This window comes from Apis florea, unplaced genomic scaffold, assembly GCF_048593485.1.
Source record: "Apis florea isolate Af1SG1 unplaced genomic scaffold, ASM4859348v1 contig_3391_pilon, whole genome shotgun sequence".
Classification (NCBI taxonomy): domain Eukaryota; kingdom Metazoa; phylum Arthropoda; class Insecta; order Hymenoptera; family Apidae; genus Apis; species Apis florea.
The window spans coordinates 1,678,573-1,700,790 of NW_028256754.1; the positions used below are offsets into that span (position 1 = coordinate 1,678,573).

General features: G+C 21.2%; 1 protein-coding gene across 4 annotated transcripts in view; it reads left to right on the top strand.

Annotated features, from left to right (window-relative positions):
* The window catches only part of wun (wunen), a 100,572-nt gene that overhangs the window by 65,855 nt on the left and 12,499 nt on the right, over nucleotides 1-22,218 (top strand). For 3 of the 4 annotated variants that reach the window (XM_086912512.1, XM_086912510.1, XM_086912509.1), the window contains exons 5-7: nucleotides 8,175-8,232; nucleotides 9,211-9,387; nucleotides 13,885-13,980. In XM_086912512.1, the coding sequence (XP_086768638.1) occupies nucleotides 8,175-8,232; nucleotides 9,211-9,387; nucleotides 13,885-13,980 (331 nt within the window). Of the gene's footprint in view, nucleotides 1-8,174; nucleotides 8,233-9,210; nucleotides 9,388-13,884; nucleotides 13,981-14,069; nucleotides 15,591-22,218 lie in introns of those variants that run through there. The other variant, XM_086912511.1, reaches the window with a different exon arrangement.

Below are 22,218 nucleotides of genomic sequence, written 5' to 3' on the forward strand. Positions count from 1 at the left end.
AAAAATTTTCTTTAAATCATTTAAATTTTGTTCTCTTTCTTTTTTTTAAATATGAAATTTAAATTAAATTGAACGAAATAACAGAATAAAAATTTTTTTATGACTTTTAATGATGAATACAATTTGTATTCTTAATATTTCAACTTTTACAAAATTTATGTTTTATCAACAAATTTTTTGTGATAAATTATTCAAAATTATTCAAAAATTATACGATTAAAAAAATTTTTTTTTCATTAAGTATACTACAAAATAATTAATTTTGATTTTTTAATTCCATTCTAAATATTAATTATTTATAATTATATGCTGTTAGATAAAATGAAACAATAAATTTCTTTTTCAATTAAAATAAAAAATAATTTTGACTTAGAAACTATTTAGTTTATGACACAAATCAGGGTTCCTAGTTAATTTGATTTTTTAATGGAGCTAATTTATGAAAAAAATGCTTTATTGTTCTATTTTTACGAAACATTCACATATTTCACTCTTTATAAATCTTTTCTTTATAAATCTAAATCCATTTAAATTGTATGATAAACATAACGATTATAAATTTTGTTAAAAAACTCATACAGTATATATTTTTTAATTATAAAAAAAATAACAACTTTTTAAATATTTTAACCTTTTTTAAATTTTTTTTGTATTTAATAATAAAATTATATAAAATAATTATATAAATTTATAAGCATTTTAGTTTAACAATTTTATAATTTACTATATATATATTTGAAATTATGTAAAATGAAAGATGAGTATAAAATCTGTTTATACTTTCGATGTATATATAAATTATTTTGTAACTTACCATTATGATATATTTGAAATTCTAAAATAGTAACGTCATAAATCTGTTTGTACCTTTGGAATATATATGTATAAAGAACGTAAAATAAGATAATAACACACAATTATCATTAGTATTCTTATTCCGGAATTGGCAATATTTTTTACTTTGCCGTTAACGTAAATGCAAATAATCCAGCCTTATATGATTATGCGTGAAAGTTGATATATTAATTTTTTATATAATAATTCGCTATATATAATTATACATGGAAAGTTGGTGCATAATATCAAATGTCAGTGATAAATATGGTGTTATAAGCATATTCAAATGTATAAACATGTCAAACGAGATCACAACAGAAAATAAGTATCGTTTTTTTTTGTTGAATGCAAAGTTTACATGCAAATAAACAGATCTCAATAAAAAATCTTATAATCTTATTAAATTTCTAAATTTATCAATTATCTCAATTTTCTAAATTTTTTTATTTTATATTTTTCTAATTTTAAAGGAAAAATAACATTGATGTATACTTATAGTAAGAAATTATGCCTATTGAGTTATATCATCATTCACAAATATGTTTTTAAAATATAATAATGCATTTTTATTAAATACAATCTATTCAGAAAATTTTCTTATAATTTATTTATTAAAAATGTTCTAACAATTCATTAATCTCCAACTAATTTTTTGAATAAACAAAGTTGGTACAAAATTGAAATCTTAAGAATAAAATATTATAATGTTTATTATATTGATAAAATTTTAAATAATTTTAAATACATATATAATTAGTAGTATAAATTATTCTATGTGAAAAAATAAATCGAAAATATAGAATAAAATTTAAAATTTTGTTTTTTAAGTAAAATAAATGAAAAATTTTTTTTAAAATTTTCAATTAATTTTCAATTAAAATTAACTACTTTTTGATTAGATATAAATAAATTGATGATTATTTTAAAAATGAAATGAAAAATATAGTATTTATATAATTATTTCATATCTCAAATTCAAACAATTATTATTTAAAAGTTAATAAATGTGATAAGTTAATTATAATAATTTATTCTTTATTTTTAAGATACAATTAATAATTATTCAAATGAAAAACAAATTAATATTGGAACATACAATTATTGAAATAATCTTCATTTATAATATAGTGTAAATAATAACTTTTATTTATAATGTTTTGAAATGCAAAGAAAAACAAAAAATAAAAATTTTAAATATACTTCACATTCACGATTTTATCTTATTCTTAATATCTACAACAATAGGTAATCAATATCGGTAAAAAATTATTAATTAATAAATTATTCCCATTTCTTTGATATCATTTATATTTTTATGTTTTACAAAATGTTCGTGTTTTACATACTTCATCATATATACGAATTAAAATAATTGAAATATAATTATACGGTTCTTAACACTACTACGTTAATCAAATGTGTCATTATTATTGACATTTCATTACGAATTCAATTATGAAATAAATGAAAATAATTATATAATTCACAATAATTATACTCAACGGCGTGTTGTTCAATATTGATAGTTATTGATGACACGTTAGAAGAAAGCGAATGATTAAGATAATAGAGCTTCAACAGCGTAATTTCCGGTTCCGGATAACCTCGATCGGTCAAAAGGCGTAACTAAACAAATCAAGCAATAAAAAAAAAAAAAGATTGTTCCCAATGAGGCTTATAATCAGAAATTATATTAATTTTTTTCTCTTCCTTCATCCGTCGTGTGTCGTCGAAAAGATTATAGTAGGTTGTTATCGTGAGTACGAGAGAAAGAACGGACCTTTATTTACCGGTAGCCGGTTTGCTGTACATTACCGTTTGAAAGTTAGGAACCGTTCAATCGTTTTGAATACCATGTGAATCTTGCTAATTTAAAATTCATAGTAAAGAATTATTAAATAATATTATTATTATTTAATAATTTAATATTATAATATTATAATATTAATTTAAAATGATTGTAATATATTTGTTAATATATTTATTTTTATCTTTGAACTATTGTACTTCTAAGAACGATTTCTTTTTAATCAAGAATGTTTTTATTGAATCAAATAAGAATTTAATTTAGACTTAAATTTAGAATATTTTTTTATTAAATTCTTCAAATTCATTCAAAAACAACCAAATCTTTTTCTTACAAAATTTTTAATTTTTATATTTTATTTTTTTTATATTTATATAAATTAGTGTAATGAAAAATTTAAATAAATTTAAATTCTAAGTACAAATTTAATTGGATTATTATTACTTAAATAAAAGATTCGATAATTTGAAACTTTTTAATTTTCAAAGAGATTTCTTGTTTTAATGAATAACGAAAGATTCATATAAAAATTAATTATAACTTTTAAAAAAATTATGATTTTGTTCATGATTTTATCATTGCATCGCAAATTTAAAATCAGACAAATCAATTTTATCATATGATCATAGATTTAAATATACGTAAACATTCATATATGAAGTAATGTATATATAAATCAGCTAATTTGCTAATAAAGAATGATGTCATTACATGAAATCATCGTTTGTAAAATAAATTTTGACATAATCTTTTAAAATTATTATAAGAAATATTGGATTTAACTAGATTTTCAAATAATTACACGTTAGTTTCTTTAAATACAAATGAATTTTCTTTAAATTATTTCATTATTCAATTAATTTTTTAATTTGTTTTATATTTTATATTTGCATAAATGTCTAAATCATTTCTAAATATATTTTCTGATGTCAATATTAATTTACTTACGTCAAAAATACAGATTTTTTACATGTTTTTAAAGAAATATAATAATATAATTATTTTTGGCAATCTAATCTTGATAATCTTAACACAAAATTAAAATTACTTTTTTTATGTTTATGTCTAAAATAAAGTAAATTATATAATTTATTATTTCAAGTTATTCTTTTTTATCTTTATTTTAAATAAAATATCCTTCAAATACGAGAATTTTTGCATAGAATTTAACATAAAAGATTAATCAAATATTCATAATTTATTTCATAATTTATTCTCAAAATATCAATATAGATCTCTAAATATCAGTAACATTATGCTATTACAAAAAATCAAAATATTAAATATTTTTTAAAAGAATTTCACTAGAGATAATTTAATAACGAAACGAAATCGAATAAATTTATAATTTATTATAAATTATATTAATTTATATTAAAATAAAAAAAAGATTAATAAATTTTTAAACATCGTAATTTATCCTCTGAGCAAATAGTTCTTTAGTTTTGAATGACGATGTAGATGTACTCGAGCGTATCGCAGGTCATACGCCCTTCGCGTGAGTTGGGACAGTTTTATGTATAGAAAGATTTGAGGAATCGACGATAAAAGGCTGACAGAGAATTCATTCATACGTCCCAACCTCCAACTCGTGCAACCAAAGGGGACTTATGGGCCACCGTTTCCCAATCTTCCTTTCTACCAACGCTTCGGTTTAGATTCGGCGATGTGTGTTCGTCTTCTGCGAATCGTTTAATTCGGTGTCCGTTAAGATTGTAGTTCTTTTTTAGAAACTGTAATCTTATTGCGTTTAGGGAACTAGGCCTCGTTTGCCAGTGTTGAACTTGTTTGGATAATGGTAGGCTTAGTCAAGCTTCCTTCAACACGAGTATTTATTAGGTGTGTGAATTAATTCGAAGCATTTAGTTTTTAGATTATGGTAGAAGAAATGCGAATTATTTGTTTAAAAAAATAAAAGCTTTTTTTCCTTCGAGTTTCTTAAAATTGTTTTTTAAAATTTACGTCAATAGATAAAAATTAATGAATATTTATATTGAAATAATTAAGCGTGTAAAGATATAAATGAAATAATGTTAAGGAAAAATAAAGAAAGTAAATATTAATTTATTTGAAGAAATAAATTTTGTTGTTTCTTATTTTTCTATTTTTTAAAATTTTTTTTATCGAAATTGAATTTTTGTTCAAATAAACAATATAAATATTAGTCATAAATATTCTTAATAAAGAAAATTTTTTAAAATTCTTCAATGTCGATTGAGATTTCTATTTATTATTATTAGACAATTTTAACATTTTTATTATATTAAAAAATCATTAGATTATGAAAAGTTTTTATTCTATGCAAAAATCAATAATGCAATTATAAATTTTTAATCTACTCAAAAGCTAAATTAAATCATATTAAATGAACTAAAATTGCATTTTATTTATTATAAATAAATATATTTGAAGTTAGTACTTAATTTAAAAAAATAATTAAAAATATCCAGTTTTCAGAAAGAATGTTACTGTTCTCTGTTCTAAATTATTAATTTTAAAAAAAAGAAAGAAAGACAAACAATATTTTCATGTATGATTTTTTGTGCTTAGAATAGAACAAGTATAATAATCAAGGTTTTAATGAAAAAGATTCTATAATTTAAATGTACATTTTTAATCTTATTTTAATTTATTTATTGGGCAAAATGGAACATCTCAAGTTCTTTTTTTAATTAAAATGTCTCTTTTAATAATCCAAAACTTATTTAAAAGATTTATTTTTATCTTAAAGATTAATTTTATCTTATCCGTACTCTTTACATTATTTTCCCCTGATATAATAAAATATTTTAATCTATATTGAATCATCTTCGACGACAAATTGTCTACTTTCAATTCATTATAAAACTACTAATAACTTTTTTCCAATATCTTTCTAAAATATCTTTAAATTTAATATTTATTATATAGTAATTAATCTCGAAAGATAACAATTAGTCATTAAAATCAAGTTTACCTTTTATATAGATAATATCACTTCTACTATATTGATACATGTAAAATTACATTTTCACTGCACAACATATTGCAAGACTATAATACTCGAAATTGGTTTTTTGTAGCAAATAAAATCTCTTTAAGATAGAAGATATAACAAAAAATATATATAAAAATAAAATCTTCTTATTATTATAAACACGTCAATTATCAAAAAGTAAATGGTTCTTAATCAATAAAGAGAAAAAGGAAAAAAAAATTATATTCCTTAGTAAATTGCTTATTCAACGATCGACCGGAACAAAATGGCCAACAAACACTCATTAAAACGATTGAATAACTCTGGTTGGCAAATATTGAGTCGATGAAGAAGAAAAAAATATAAAAAAAGAGAGGAAAAGATAAATACAAGGAAAGGGTAGATAATGTCTGATTAAAGGTGCAGTTTTTGATGGGCAATTACTCTTTTAGATAGAAGCTCACTGGGCCTCCAGTTTTTTTCTTTCTCTCATATCCTTCATCTCATTTTTTCCCCTTCCTTCTGTTCGTACTCGTATTCTCATCTTCCGCCGAATCATTACGATCCACGCTTCAGGGTACATGTTGGTTGATTGTAATCGCCACGAAACACGCCCCAAAATTAATCGTGATAAAATTAATAGACTTCCATTACGGAACGCGTGTGTTTAGTTGAATGGAGAAACGTTTTAATTGAATGTATTTAATAGAATAAAATAATCTTATGTTATGTTATTGAAATAAAATATGTATGACTACGATTTATTAACTGAATGATTTAAAAATTTTAATATATTGAATTTCATATATGGTAGATTGGATTTTAATCAAATAAACGAAAAGTTAATATTATTTATAATTATAAATAAAATAGAAATACATATAATATATGTACACAAGACATATAATATTTATTAAATATTTTTATATTATTATAAATAATTAAAATAATTAAATAATTAAAAAGAAATCAATTTTTGTTTATTATTTTTTAATTTTAATTCTACTGCTAATGTAAAATCATTTCCATTTTTTTTTTAAAAATAATATATTACATTATATATGTATGTGGATTAAGATTATAGTAAAATGATGAAAGATAAAAATTATGCTTTGAAAAATTTTTTATTTTAATGATAGAATGTGTGATAATTAAATTTTCAGAAATCAAATAATTAATTTTGATAATAGTAGTTAATTTGAACAATTTTGAGAAAGTAACTGCTTTTTTGTTGACAAAATTTGACTGATTTTTATTTTGTTTTATTTTTTTTTTCTTTTTTATCATGAAATTTCATATTACTAATCAAGATTCTATTTTGAAAAAATATATATTTCTAATTATACAAAATAAAAAGAAATTAACAATTTAAATAAATTATTAAGTTCGATATTATAACTTTGAATATTACAAAAAATTAATATGCTATTTCATTAGGTAGAAATTGCTGAGACATCTTTTCTATATTTAAAAGAATTATATTGAAAAAAAATAAGGTTTTTTAAATCTCTTAAAAATTCATCCTCTAAATTTTTTGTATTTTAAAAATATTAATTTTTCCAAATATTTAATTTATAAAATTTTCAATTGTTTAAAAAAAAATATTTTGAAAAACATTTTAAAAATTTTTAAATATTTTTTTTAAAAATCTTTGTTAAAAATTTACTCTATAATAAATTTTATATTATATCAAAGTAAATATTTTTTATACATTATTTTATATTATTTTATATAATTTCAAATCATTATTTTATTTATGATTTAGAAATAAGAATAATATTATCTTTTTAAAGTTTAATAAATAAATATCCAATCATTTGAAAAGATTCAAATTAAAGATATATCATCATATAAGTTTAAAGCAAAAGAATAAACTTTAGTAGATTATTATCTTATTCAGATTAATCAATTTTGATGCTAAAAAATTGAATTCGCGAAAATTAAGGTTATGTAACTGCTATTTCATCAATTATGAACTTATTTTTTATTTGATTTAAAATGTTCTTCCAAGTTTCTTTTCGTTTTCAATTAGTTTAACTGTTCCATTAACTTGAAGTCATTTTATTATTATAATAAAAATAAATTAGTAATTAAAAAATTTCGAAATTTTTAAAAATATTATTTTGTGAAATAATATATTGTAATATGAAATATGAAAGATAAAAATTATGACGTACAATGAATTAAAACGATGATGTAAAATAAAGATATGAACATGTATGTATTAAAAATACATTTAAAACTTCTTTCATTATAATATACATTCTAATGAAACTTTTTGACGTTATTTTAGATATATTTATCATTTCATATTAAGTTACTTGAATTCGAAAGATTTAAATTCAAATAATATTTGACTATTTTGAACTAGATTTTCAAGTTAAACTACTTGAATTCCAATCATTTGAGCTCTTGACTAATTGAAATCTTGACTAATAATATCAACAAGTCTTAAGTTGAATAAAAAAGAATAAGAAAAAAAAAAGTTGAAAAATGCAGAAAAAAGGGTTTTTATACGAACGACGGAAAGATATTTATTTGACAGAGTATAATTTATAACTTTGATCGTTTCAGATTATCATTCCCCTCGGGACATTCGTCGTTCTCGGCCTACACGATGATCTACCTTGCGGTAAGTTCCTCTTTTTCTTTTCTTTCGAATTTATGATTATGCACGCTTTCTCGATTCTGTAATCGATTTTTTTTTACTGTTTATCGCAAAATTATTCAGATAGTATTGTATATTTAATATCTATTCTATATCTTTGTTGATTTTAAAAAGTATAAATTTAAATCTGTTTATTTCGATAGAATATTTATTATACTTTATAAATATGTACAATTTATTTAAATAATATATATTTGATATTAAATAATATATAATAAAATAATATTAAAATTATTTTACAAAAATATTACATTTATAATTTTATATATATTATATTTATAAAATGTGATAAATGTTTTATTGAAAGAAACAAATTTGAATTTATTTCTTCTATTAAAATTAAGAAACTAAATATTTTTATTTTAACTTGAATAAAAATAGAAAATAACAATCTGCATCAATTAGTATATTAAAAAATAATTTCAATTTAAGAAATGAACTAACTTGACTTTCATATGTCCTTTATATATCAACTTACCAAAAAATTAATAACATTAGAATCTGCTTGTACATCTTGTACATTTTGTATAATGAAACATTTTTTCATACATCAATCATACATAATTTATTCATTTTATGTGATTCATTTTGTATAATATACATATTACATATGTATTATTATCATAAAAATTTTCTATAACAAGCATTCTAATATATATTATTGAAAACAAAAGAATACAATAATATAATAAAAAAGAGAAATATAATATTTATCAGCTCATTTAAACGATTAGAAAACTGACGTTTCATAATCGTATATTTCACACCAACCTACTCATTTCTTGCACCTTAATTGCAGTCTTGCATCGTACACACCTTTCTTCGTCCTTTGAATACACAATGCCCCACCTCGTTGCATTAAAATGAAAGCAACATTTGCATAATAACTCTTTCAACGATGCGCAATTTGCGTACAGAATTTTTTTCCTCTCTCTTTTATAGATGTACTTGCAATTAAGGATAACTTGGAAAGGTAGCAAACTGTTGAAACACTTCCTGCAACTCGTGTGCCTACTTATGGCCTGGTTCACCGCATTGTCGCGAGTTTCCGATTACAAACATCATTGGAGCGATGTTCTCGCCGGCTCGACCCTTGGTACCATCATAGCACTGGTCGTGGTGAGCATTATTCCCCTTAACTATCCTATTGTGCGATCATAAATTACACGCGATCGTGAATATGAAATATGCGATCTATCGAGTCGCTACAACTTTTATGACCTCCATTGGTCGCGTTTGTTGGAAGAAATAATAATAATAATAATCGGAAATATTGATATTCTGTGTATACATAAGTAAATACCTATGCGATAGAATGTAATTTTTCTATGTTCTATTTATCAAAAGAAAAATTTATTGATATTATATATACCTATTTAATGACGAATATTTAATGACGAGTTGAAAATTTTTTTTTTTTTATTTTCGAAGATGTTTTTTTTTTTTAACTTATTTAAAGTTGAGATTTGAAAAAGAATTGATTATATTTCTAAAAATGAATGAAATAATAATTAAAATATGATACGAATTATTATTTTATCTATTTCTAAATTTTCATAATATAAAAACTTATTTTAATTTTTTATACTACAATGAAATTTTATTTATTTATTTTTTTTTTTTGACGAATCATTTATGAGATTTTATTATATTACATGGAGAGTTGATTTTAGACATAAAAACAAATACAAAAATGTCGAATAAAGATTATTTACTAAGTTATGAACAATTTAGTTTGAATTAGAACAAGTTTGCATTAGATAAAGCGAGATACAGAGCGAAACGAATTGCTTACAAATAAATAAGCTTTTATCGACATTTTAATATATATATACACTTTTGTATTTATTTGACTTTTATTTAGAATCGACCTCAAAAATATATTAATCTCACGAGTATATTAACATTGTTATACACGGATAATTAATATTAATATAATATAATGAAATTATATATTGATACTTTCTTAAATACGTAATCATGTTTCTGAGAAAATACAAATCAACATCTCATTCTATCTCCGTTTTAATTTTTTCAACGCAAGCTTAAATTATTTACAATAAATAAGTTTTAATCAATATTTTTGTTATGTATAATTATAATATATATATAATATATATAAATATATTTTTTATAATTTTTATTTGGTCTTCAGAATTTATTTTTTATAGCTGTTTCAAATGAATATATTGTATATCTTGTATAATATATAATAAAAATAAATGAATTATTTCATGAAATATTACTTTTAACAATGGTTTCTATATTTTGAAAAAATTATTACAATGATTTATATTTATAAATAAATAAAAATTTATCTTAAAAGTATAATAATTTAACTATTTCATGTCTCTTGATTAATTTTTAAAAAATTAATTGATTGATCTCATAAATTAAATTTTTATATAGGATAGAAATTTATTTAATAAAATTTATTTAAATAAATTTATATTTGTTTAAAATAACGATATATTTCAAAATATATAAATATTTCTAATTTATTATTTATTTAGAAGAAAAAATATTTAGGAATCGAATATAATGACATATTATAATAAATGTTAATTATACCTATTACTATTTATAATACCAATATGTACCATTTTCAATACATATAATAACGATTTATTATTATGTTGATCAATATTTCATAATTGCATTAGAGATAAATTTTAAATTGTATAAAAATAAAAATATTATATTTTCGTTTACTTATTCTATAATTTAACGATTTTCTAAGAAAATTAAATTTCTTGTTTTACTTTCATCATAACATTCAATTCATAATTTATTTTTTATTTGTACTTAAATTCTGTATTTAAACTTTATTTATTCTAATGAAATTGTATCCTGTTAAACCAATCTCTTTTAATTGAACAAGAAATGGTGTTTCGGTTCGGAGAAACAGGTGAATTTCTATTATATAAATTCCATTATACGAACTCTTCTTTTGCGTTTCGATAAATGAAGTTCTACTGTAATATGTCTTCGATGCAAAATGAATGTTGGTATTCGGGTTGAGTTATTTACGTTCAAATTAGAACTCGATGGAAATGATTAGAAGCCATTAATTTGCAGATAAGCATAGTGACTATAATAGTGATTGGTATATATTGTAGGATTTGTTTTGTGATGTGGTCGACGAGTGATAACTCGCTTTAGGCGATGCAGCGAAACGAATTTAAATAAGGTTGTTAAATGCAGAAATGGGATACTATCTTAATAACGATCTTTGTAACAAATTAATTGTTATTATAATTGAATAATTAATTTTTAATTTTTTATTTATCTTTTTTATTTTTATTTTCTGCATTTTTTAAATGATCCATTATATGCTTTCTATTATAAATAAAAAATATGTTTTTATATTGATCGAATTTTTGCTATCGTCATATTATTTCAATTTTATTTCATTTAATGCAATCGATGTATTTATTTTGAATGATTCTTAGATCCAGTTATATTATCTTTATTCACATATTCGTAATATTTACATAATGGATAAATTTTTTATTAAAAATGATGAAAATAACTGAAATAATGATTTGATAAATTATGTTTTATTTAAGTAAATTTAGAAGATTCTCATTAATTTCAACATTACAAAATTATATGTAAATATATTTAATAAATAATTTAAAATATTCATTTTATTTAAAGAAATATTATAAAAATATAAATTCAATTAATTGAAAGAATTGTAATATTATAAATCAGAAAAAACATTCAGTAAAACTTAGATTAAAGATTAGATAATAGAATAAAAATATAATTTTTCTTATATTATCTCAGTGATTATCAAGTTTATTTAAAAATTAGTGTTAACATGTGACGATTGAATGTGAATCATGTAAGAATTTTTATTATTAAACAGTACAAATTTTATAGATTTGTTAGATATACCAATAAAAATTTTAAATATTTGCAAATTAGAAATATAAAAGACCATTAAAATTATCTGTGTTCTTTACATATCATTACTTGATATCTAATCACAGTGAATCTGTTTTTTTTTCTCAATATTTATATTTACAAAAATTTATTTTTGCAGTTTGTGAAAATATTTTCATGAACAATATAATTGCACTGTTAATTATGATACATTTAATTCAATGAAAATAATAAGAAAATAATAGTTAAAATTAAAATTTAATTATTCCATTGAATTTTGCAAAAAAAGAATTAAATATTATAGTTTTTATATATGTAAAAATTTGAAAATAACCTCCATCTTTTTAAAAAAATTATCATGTTTTATCTTTTTTGTAAGTATAAAGCTTTACCAATATTATCACTTATTATTAATTTGAAATGAACAAAGTTCGTAAGGAAACTTAATATTAGAATTACTAGTCTTTTCAAAGATGGGTTTTAGAGAGAGATTGTTTGATTTTGCAATTATTAAACTTTTACAAAATTTTTACTTGTAAAATTATAACATTGATTTGTATTTTAATGGAAATAAGATTACGTATATAATAAATATTATATTTTTATTATAATACTTTGATGAAAATAAAATACATTTAGGAGATTAATTATAGAGATCAAAATAAATAAATAAATAAAAAGTTTATAAATTAAAAAATGTCGATAGAGATTTATTTATTAAATTGTAAGCAATTGAAGTTTTGAATGTTGAATGAAAACGAAAATAGAATAAAATAGTTTTATCTCTGTCATATCGTAATCTCGCTTTGTCTCTGTTTCGCTTCATCTAATGCATTATATAAATTATTTATAAATGAATAATATATGAATAAACTTTATTCAAAATTTTTTTATATTAATTTTTATGTTTATTTTGAATCGATTCTTTAAAAAAAAAATGTATTAATACATATATTGTACATATATTCAGATAGATATATGCACGCTATAGTTGATAATTACATATAAACATAATTAGTTATTTAGTATTTAACTTCAAGAACTTGCAAGAATTAAAAGAATTAAAATTTAAACTTGTTAAAAAAAATTTGAGAATAATATTATAGCGATTCTTAAATTTATAATTTCAAATTAAAATAATCATGCAATTTAGAATTTCTTCCATTTACTTGTTCAAAATCTCATTTATCTTATTATCGGAATTTATATTATTTATATACAAGAAAATGTATTAGTTCAAGCATTTTATTTTGTTCGCTGCATAATTGTAAAATTAATTATGCGAAAATAATCGATTAAAAAAATTTCAAGGACATTCCGTTACGCGTTAGAGTGAAACGAAACGTAGGAACAAATTTTATTTCCATTACTTTTATAAATTTTTATTGAATAATTTATGTTCATTATTTAATGTTTCTTATTTAACATACTATACGAAAATAATTTTAATAAAATTTGAATTAAATACATCCTTTGGATGTGACAAAATTAAAAATTTTAAAAAATTAAAAGATATTAAGGTTTAAAAAGACGAAATTTTGCAGAAACTATTTCTCACAGATTTACGAAAAAGATTACTATTAAAGAAATATTTTTTTGCTAAGAATTGTTAAAAAATCACAATCATTACATTTTAACTTTTTCGTTTCACTCTCAATGCACACATACCACTCTTGAACCAATATTCATCTAATTATCAGACACGTTTCGATGTGTTTTTCGCAGGCAAACTTCGTTGCAGATCTGTTCAAGGATCAGAATCACTACTCAGTGGAGGAGAAACATCGGACGGCGGATTACGAAACAGGGGCCGGTACACAGGTGAATAATGGCACTACTAATCGCAACTGTTGACCTAACGAGCTAGCTCTTCGCTTGCTGACCACAACAAGGCCATGACTGTCTTATAGTTGTCTCTGGGAAGCTAGTTCTGGTCTCGGGGAACAAACGCACACGCTGCTGGTGGGCGCCTTAAATGAAGGAAAATTGAAAAATGTGTATGGTGTTCCCAAAAGCTGGTGTGTCGCAAAAAATTTTCTCATTCGACATCGATACTGCCTTATGTGCTATATTGGGGGACCGTTCATCGCCTTCTCGACGACACTTCTAGACGTCATCATCCACCATTTCTTCATCATCATGCAATGCTGATTATAGAGATCCTTGTAAAGGAAATGGAAAAAAAAAGAAAGAGAAGCAAAAAGAAGTAAAAAAGAAAAAAAAAAAAAGCAATCTTCTAATGAAAAATGGTCATTGAACGAATTTTTCGTCCTTTCTCGTTTATTATATATATGCTTCGCTATGAAGCTTTCTCTTTTCAGCATTCTTTATATTCGATAGAGTTTTTTGTACTTTAATCGTTTTCTTTCTTTCTTTCTTTTTCTTTTTATGGTGGAAGGATTTGCAGCTAAGAGCGAAGAGCGAATTTTTTATATAGATTATTTGTATCTTATCATTATCTTAGCTTTGTTCGAAGGACTATCGTGTTAACGATACGTCCTCGTTGTCCCTTATTTCGTCCAAATTGTCCGTTTGTGTAAGATCTTGTATAGATTCGACGATCATGTTATTTTTATGTCCATTTTAGAATTCGGGAGAATGTAACATTCCTCCCGCTTCTTTTAACGGATTTTACGATAAGATAGCCAATCGAAATTTAAGCATTGGCGCAAAGACGGGGAATTTTAACATTAGAACTTCGGAAATTTTATTCTTGATTATTTCGAGTTTCATTCAATAATTTTCCTCATTTAATTTAATTATTTTTTTTTTATTTATACTCAATTGATTTTTAACGATGCATTCTAATGATACAATTATTTTATATTATTAATCAATTGACTATTTTTTAATGACACATTCAACGTGGTATAAATATAGAAATTTAAAAAAGGAAAATGATTTATATTAATAATTTTTCAAAAGTTGGATAACTCTATGTAACATTTTTTTCAAGTTTTAAGCCGATTAATTTCTTCTTTTAAACATAAATAAAATAAGATAACGGAAAGATAAACAAGAAAATCAAGAAGAAAGTGACTTTATCCGGGGTTCTAACGTTAACGAAAATGTCGTGTGTTACACGAGAATTTGTACAGGCCGAAACTTGTTCATAGTTTCAGCGAAGATATATTTATTTCTTGTTGAGCGTTATTTATTTATATAGGGGAAAACGGATTGTGAAAAAAAAAAGAGCGAACATATATATCTCTTTCTCTTTATATAGAGAGTATTGCAGAGTTCGCGTTAAAGATACGCTATATTTTCTAATTAGATTTAAAAAAGAAGAAAAGAAGTAAACACGGTATATATTGATTTTTATATTCTTGTACTATATTTTAATAGATTAATCTTGTTGGTATTTGGTGCTCTTGAATCTACTTACGCTAAACATTGTTTAACATTAAAGATTATAATGCTAAAAAGCGAAACGCGATGATTATTTCTTCCTATTTTTCTCTTTCTTGCTTAATTAATATCGAATTTCAAAGATAGCAAAATTTTCAGTATTGATAATTTTTATGTTATATGTATATTATTAACATACTTCTTGTTAAAGATGAATGACTAATATTATTCATTGCTTGCTGGAAAAGTATGGTATGTATTTTTAAATCTTCGAGTTGTAATCGATTTGGAGAAAAAGTGGTGCAAATGAAAAAAAAATTATATGTAAAATTAAATTAAATTAATTCCATCGGTATTTGACATGGTTATGTGGAAATGTTTGCAAACAGAAAAAAAAAACTTTTTAGCAATGTATGAATTTTATTTAATTTAATATTATCACCAAAAACTCGATTTAATCCTTGAACGCATGGACGGATTAAATTATATATTGTTAACATCGAGTCAATTATGGCAGAATAATATTATTATTCTTGTTTCAAAAGGAAATTTTAAGTTCTCTTTTTCATTGAAGTCACGTGAAACGATTATTTTGATAAAAAAAACAATGCTAAAATGATTTTTGAAAATTTCAAATGAGATATATTATAAAGTTACAAAATTTAACAGTATAATTAAAATAATTAAAACTTATTTCCACAATAGTGATAAAGGAAAATTTATAAAAATATATTATATCTAGATCATCTTTCCCGATGTAATAATAAAAAATAATTTATTTTCGAAACAGATTCACTTGCACCACTTTTTCACCAAACCCTTCGATTATTTTATTGTGATGTTTTTACGAATAATTTGCACAATATTACAGTAAGAATATGTTTAAAAAACATAAGAAAAATAATATACTTATTCATCAAGATCTTATGGCGTGTGACAAGATCATCACGTTTATTCGAATCTTTCGTTATTCGCTGAATAATAGGATCTGTTACGAAGAAGTTTGTTAAGAAATCTTTAACGTAATAAGTTCGTGATGAACGTTTGTTTAATGCAAAGTATTACGATAAATATTATTAGTTGGAAAATGAGTAAAAGAACGAGTTGAAGAACAAAGTGGATTAATGTAAAAAATTAACTACATTGAACTATATAATCCTATTTGAATTTACAATTATAGATTATGATACCATTTCGAAATTATTAATATACATTTACTAAATTATACCAAGATATAGATTCTTAATACTAATATTGTAGATGTACTACATACATATTTATAGGACGAGAGAAAAAGAAAAAAGGAAAAGAAAAAAAAATCGTCCTTCTCTCATTGATTTTCTATTAAAAATTTTTTACATAACTCGAATATAGAGAACGTACTAAATCATCTTTGATATAGTAGTATAATTAGTATGTACTATATAATATGATTTAAATATGATACATACTTATCTATGTATGGTGCTTTAAAGTGTTTTACACAAGGTGAATCACGTAAGTATAAATTATAGAAATTAAATATTTTCTAAAATATAATTTTAGAAAATTCTTAAGATTTTCACAGCCTACTATAGCATAATTGTTAAAATCGAGGAGATTCTATCTCGAAAGAGCATGGTTAAGATCTGAAAAGTTTGATTTTCATAATTATAGTTTTATAAGTATTTTAAGTTTTTGCTTGTCTTTAAAAAATATATCTTTTATAATATATGAAATTTATTTAGATAGAGTAGATTTTCAATAATCAATTATAATTAATACAATTTCACATCTACTTTCTATGCAAACGTTGAATTAAATTTAATAAAAATTATTCTATGTTGAATTTAAAATTATTTTAATGAAATCTTTAAATAAAAAATGTTGTTTTATAATTTTAAATTATTTTTTTAATTTATTTAATTAAATTTTTAAATTTCATTCTCGAATGAATATAATTCTTATTTTTGATTTTTATCTAATTTAAAAAATTTTTCTATATCAATTTTCCAATATCAATTGGATCGAAAAAAATTTCAGCCATTGTATAAAATATTATTTCAGTATAAAGTATAAAATATTATTAAATATTATTAAATAAAATATTAAAGTATAAAATATTATTTTATGCTATAACTTAATACATATCTAATATTTCTATTGATAATAGTAGAAAAATAAGAATTAAAATATATATAATATGTAAATTACTTTTAGCATGGAATTCAAATATTTGAATAACAATAAAGCTTTTATTATATGTACAATGTATTTGGTTTATCTTGAATCATTCAAATATTTCAAAAAATATGAATAATATGAAAAAATATTTCAATAATTTTTTGATATAAGAATATACATTATTTTTATAATTAGTTTTATAAGCAGTTTTATAGTTATTATTAATAATTTTTCTATATTTGAGCATATAAAGATTATTATGAAAGTAAAGTTATTAAGAAATTTTAACTTCTTATGGAATTTCTAAATGGAATAATATAATTGTTTATGTACTAATCAATGCAATTTCTTATTTGAAAAAATATTAAATTATTTATATTGAAAAATTTTTAATTTACGGTATATTATAATTTGAAATTCAAAAACTTATCATGTAAAAGACAAGGAACGCGCAACATTCTATTGCTTATGCTCTTCTTGTCTTTCATAGTAAATTTTATCAAATTACAATATACAATAACAATAACCTAAACTAAAGATTTTTCGACATAAAAAGTTTAATAATCAGATTGCAAAGAAACGTATTCTTTTTTTTAAAATTTTTTATAATCCATAAATATTATTATATTATTATTTTATTGTTAAATGAATATCTATCGTAAAATAATTGAAGTAAGAAACAAGATTTCGAAGATTTATTTATTCTATCTAAATAAATTTCACAAGAAATAAATAATTGAAAATCAATAAACAAATATTTTTATTTGTAATTGTTCACGTGACTCACCCTGTGTACAAGTAGAGCAAATATGTTCTACAGTATGGCATTGTTGTATCATCAACTGGAAGTATTGTGTACCTGTACACTGTTATAATAGACGGAAACGTGTACGTTTATAATATAAGATAGAAATCTTTATTTATTTTATAAACGATATTGTATACTTGATTCGTTAATGGAAAAGGGTGTTAGAAAGAGACCAATAAGTAATATTTTAATTATAATGACCCTAGATACTTTGCATAAAACTAATATAATAATCTAAAGCAAAGATTATTTACAGCAAATGTCTCGTTTCTTTTTATCTTTATTATTTTCGAGTAAAAAATCTTGTGTAAACGAACGAATTATACATTATATGTTGCTATTTACTATTATATTTTATTTTTCTGTATATCTTTTTTATTGGAATTTTTGTGTCAAAAAAATCTGAAAATTTAAATAAAAAAATATATTTTGCATTATAGATAATTATGTTAAATAAAAATTTAACATAATTTGTTGTAATTATTTGATTAATTGGAAAATTCGTAGCATTTTCGACAGACTATTTCAATAATATTTATATTTTACATTTAATAGAAAAATGGAGAAATGTCAGATAACTTTTTTTTTTTTATCAAGATTGATCATTGATCATTAAAAAATGATATTTTTACAGATCTTTAGTAACAGATTTGAAATTAGCTTTGCACTTGAAATTAGCATTGTTGTCTCTTTAAAAAATATATTATATTTCTTAACTTTTTTTATACTTCATATATTTTATTATATATTTTATAAATTTCCGTAAAAATTTGAATAAATACCTTGTTATATGGATGTTAATATTGGGCAACTTTTATTTAAAATAAAAATAATAAATAAAAAAAACAAATAATTATTTTAAATAAAATAAGAAATATATTTACAAATAAATTCTAGAATCTCATATTTATTAAAATAAATATTAAAATAAAATTCTTTTCTTTAGAATTTTTATATATAATTAAAAATATTTTATTTATTTAATAAAATATTCATTATGTGAAAATGTTTTATTTGCGATTTTTTTTTTTAAATTTATTAAGAATTTCTCCAATACTTAGAATCCACTATTTTCGCTTATCGTTTCAATATTTATATTATACATTGCTTAATGATTGATTGCTAAAATTATTTGCTTCTTATTATTCTTTAACTTGTTTAACAATATTAATTACGTAGCTTAATAATGCTTATAAATATTTACACATATGACTTTGATGTTGAAGGAATTCACTTGGCGATAAATCGAAATCCTTATATTGAATATCATTTATTAAAAGATTTTGTAACTAACATAATATATTTTACTTTATTGATTTTTTGTTATTTCGATTTATTTATAAATTTAATAATCGAATTTATTTTAAGATAAGATAGTCCTTGTTCTTTATTCCATTCAAGATGGATTACAATCAATTTGCATAAATTCAATATTCCAGATTTTCGAATATTTTGTGTAATAACATTCTGAAAGTTCCCGTAATCAACATACATATCAATAATTCCATTCAAATTAAATATTTTTGTAATATACGGTACGCTCAAGTCAATCAGAGTAAGTCTATTAATTGCTAAATATTTTTTAAAAATATTTTTTAAAAAATTTATTTAATTTAAAAATCTCTTTATTATTCAAACTTTCAGTTGACAAATCAATTAAACAATTATTTCACTAATTTAGTAATGATTTGTTAACTAAAAATATAAATAATAAAAAAATTCTTGTACTATATAAATCATTTTCTGAAATTGGCTTTTGAATTTTCTATATATATACATTTTTGCAAGGATATATTTATATAAAATATTTTTATTTTATGTTATAAAAAGTCAAATTTTAAAAGAAAAAAGTTATTTCGTCTTTAATAGTTCTCTTTTTTTATATATAGTTTCGTATAAGACAATTATCAAATGCAAAAAAAATAAAGAATTAAAGATAAATTATACGAAAATAACGAAAATAACGAATTATACGATTAAAAAATTATATTCGTTATTCTTTTTTAATTTAATTTTTAATTTTTTAATTTCTTTGTAGTATATTCAAAATAAGAAAAAAAATAATACATAATAAAATTAAAGATGAATACACGGAAACTACAGAAATTTTCAGTGCCCTTTTTCACAATTAGATTATTATTATTATGAAGTTTAGTGAAATTATTAGTAAAATTATATTTATCAGTTTCATTCTCTAATAGTAAACAAGTTTGAAAATGAATTAAAAATAAATTTTAATTACAAATCATCTAATAATCCTATTTGACGTAAAAATATAAAAAAAATGATTATAATCTATAATCTATTATATTTCATATATTGTCAAATTCATTAATTAATTGTTAAATATTATAAAAAAAAACAAAATAAATATAAATGAATATATTCTAATGTCGATATAATATTGATATTATGTATACATATATTCAATACGATGACAGGTATCGTAAGTTCAATATTAACAATGAGTACAACAATAGATATGATACATACATGACACAGATCCGTATAGTACGTCATCATAACATGAGTAAACCATGTCCAATTATAAAATATACATATATCTATCAATGTATTCGTCATGAGCAAATATATAATGCAGTTGCAATCTCGATAACTTATAATAAAATCTCGTCTGTTGCATTCCACCAGTATGTGGGAGGGATAGTCATTTATGTGGATGGAAGCGATATATCGTGGTCATAAATTAAATCATTAAGAAGGGACACTCATTTATGTAACCACACCCAAAACTGCTATACGTTTTATACTTTAAATCTTGAATTTGAAAAATTATATATAAATTTATATTCTGTTTATAATTTTTCATTAAAACTGTACTGAGTTTTCATTATATCTTATTTAATAAAAATTACTGTAAATGAAAAATGAATCCGTAAATATTAAAAATAAAGTATTTTTCAAAATAGTAATTTAAATTGATATAACATCAATTGATCATATGATCTTAATGAAGCTTTAATCTTAAATGAAGCTGAAGATAAAAAGAGAAGGAAAAATGTGTCATATTGTAATATCTTTTGAATTTTAAAATAATTTCATAGCAATCAGTTAAACTATAAAATTGGCTAATTATAAAACTGCTGACTTCATCATTGCTTTCATCTACTACCGTACCTATATTATATTATATCATTTATCCTAAATGAGTTAACATGAATAAAACATTTTATTTACATTCAAAATTTTAAATAAGATGTAAAATATCATAAAAAATTTTTAAAATATTGATTCTCGAAAATAAGAAAATATTTTTGGATTTCGTTTTATCACAAATGGAAGTTATTCAAATAAGAATATAATTGAATATAATTGATTATATTAAAATAACAAACAAGTTTATTTAAAAAATATTATATAATATTTTTTTAAAAAATAGATAAAATGACACAAGATTTTTTACGTACAATACATTCCCAGTTTATTAATAAAATAAAATGTATGTAATGTTACATTTTTTTGGTTTTTATCTTTTTCTTTTATTGGAATTGATTAATCAACATTTTTTGTATTGTCTTATTGTAAATTATTGTAGAGTATATATGTACTTCACTTATTGCAGCAATTTTATTATTATTAACATAAAGAATTAATTTTATATTTGCATTTAATCCTTTGTTTTAAATCATTGGTTTTTTTTAACATCATTTTATTTTATTTTACAATGACAAATTTTAATGTATTCGTAATCGTTGATATAGTTTTATTTTAATTACCAT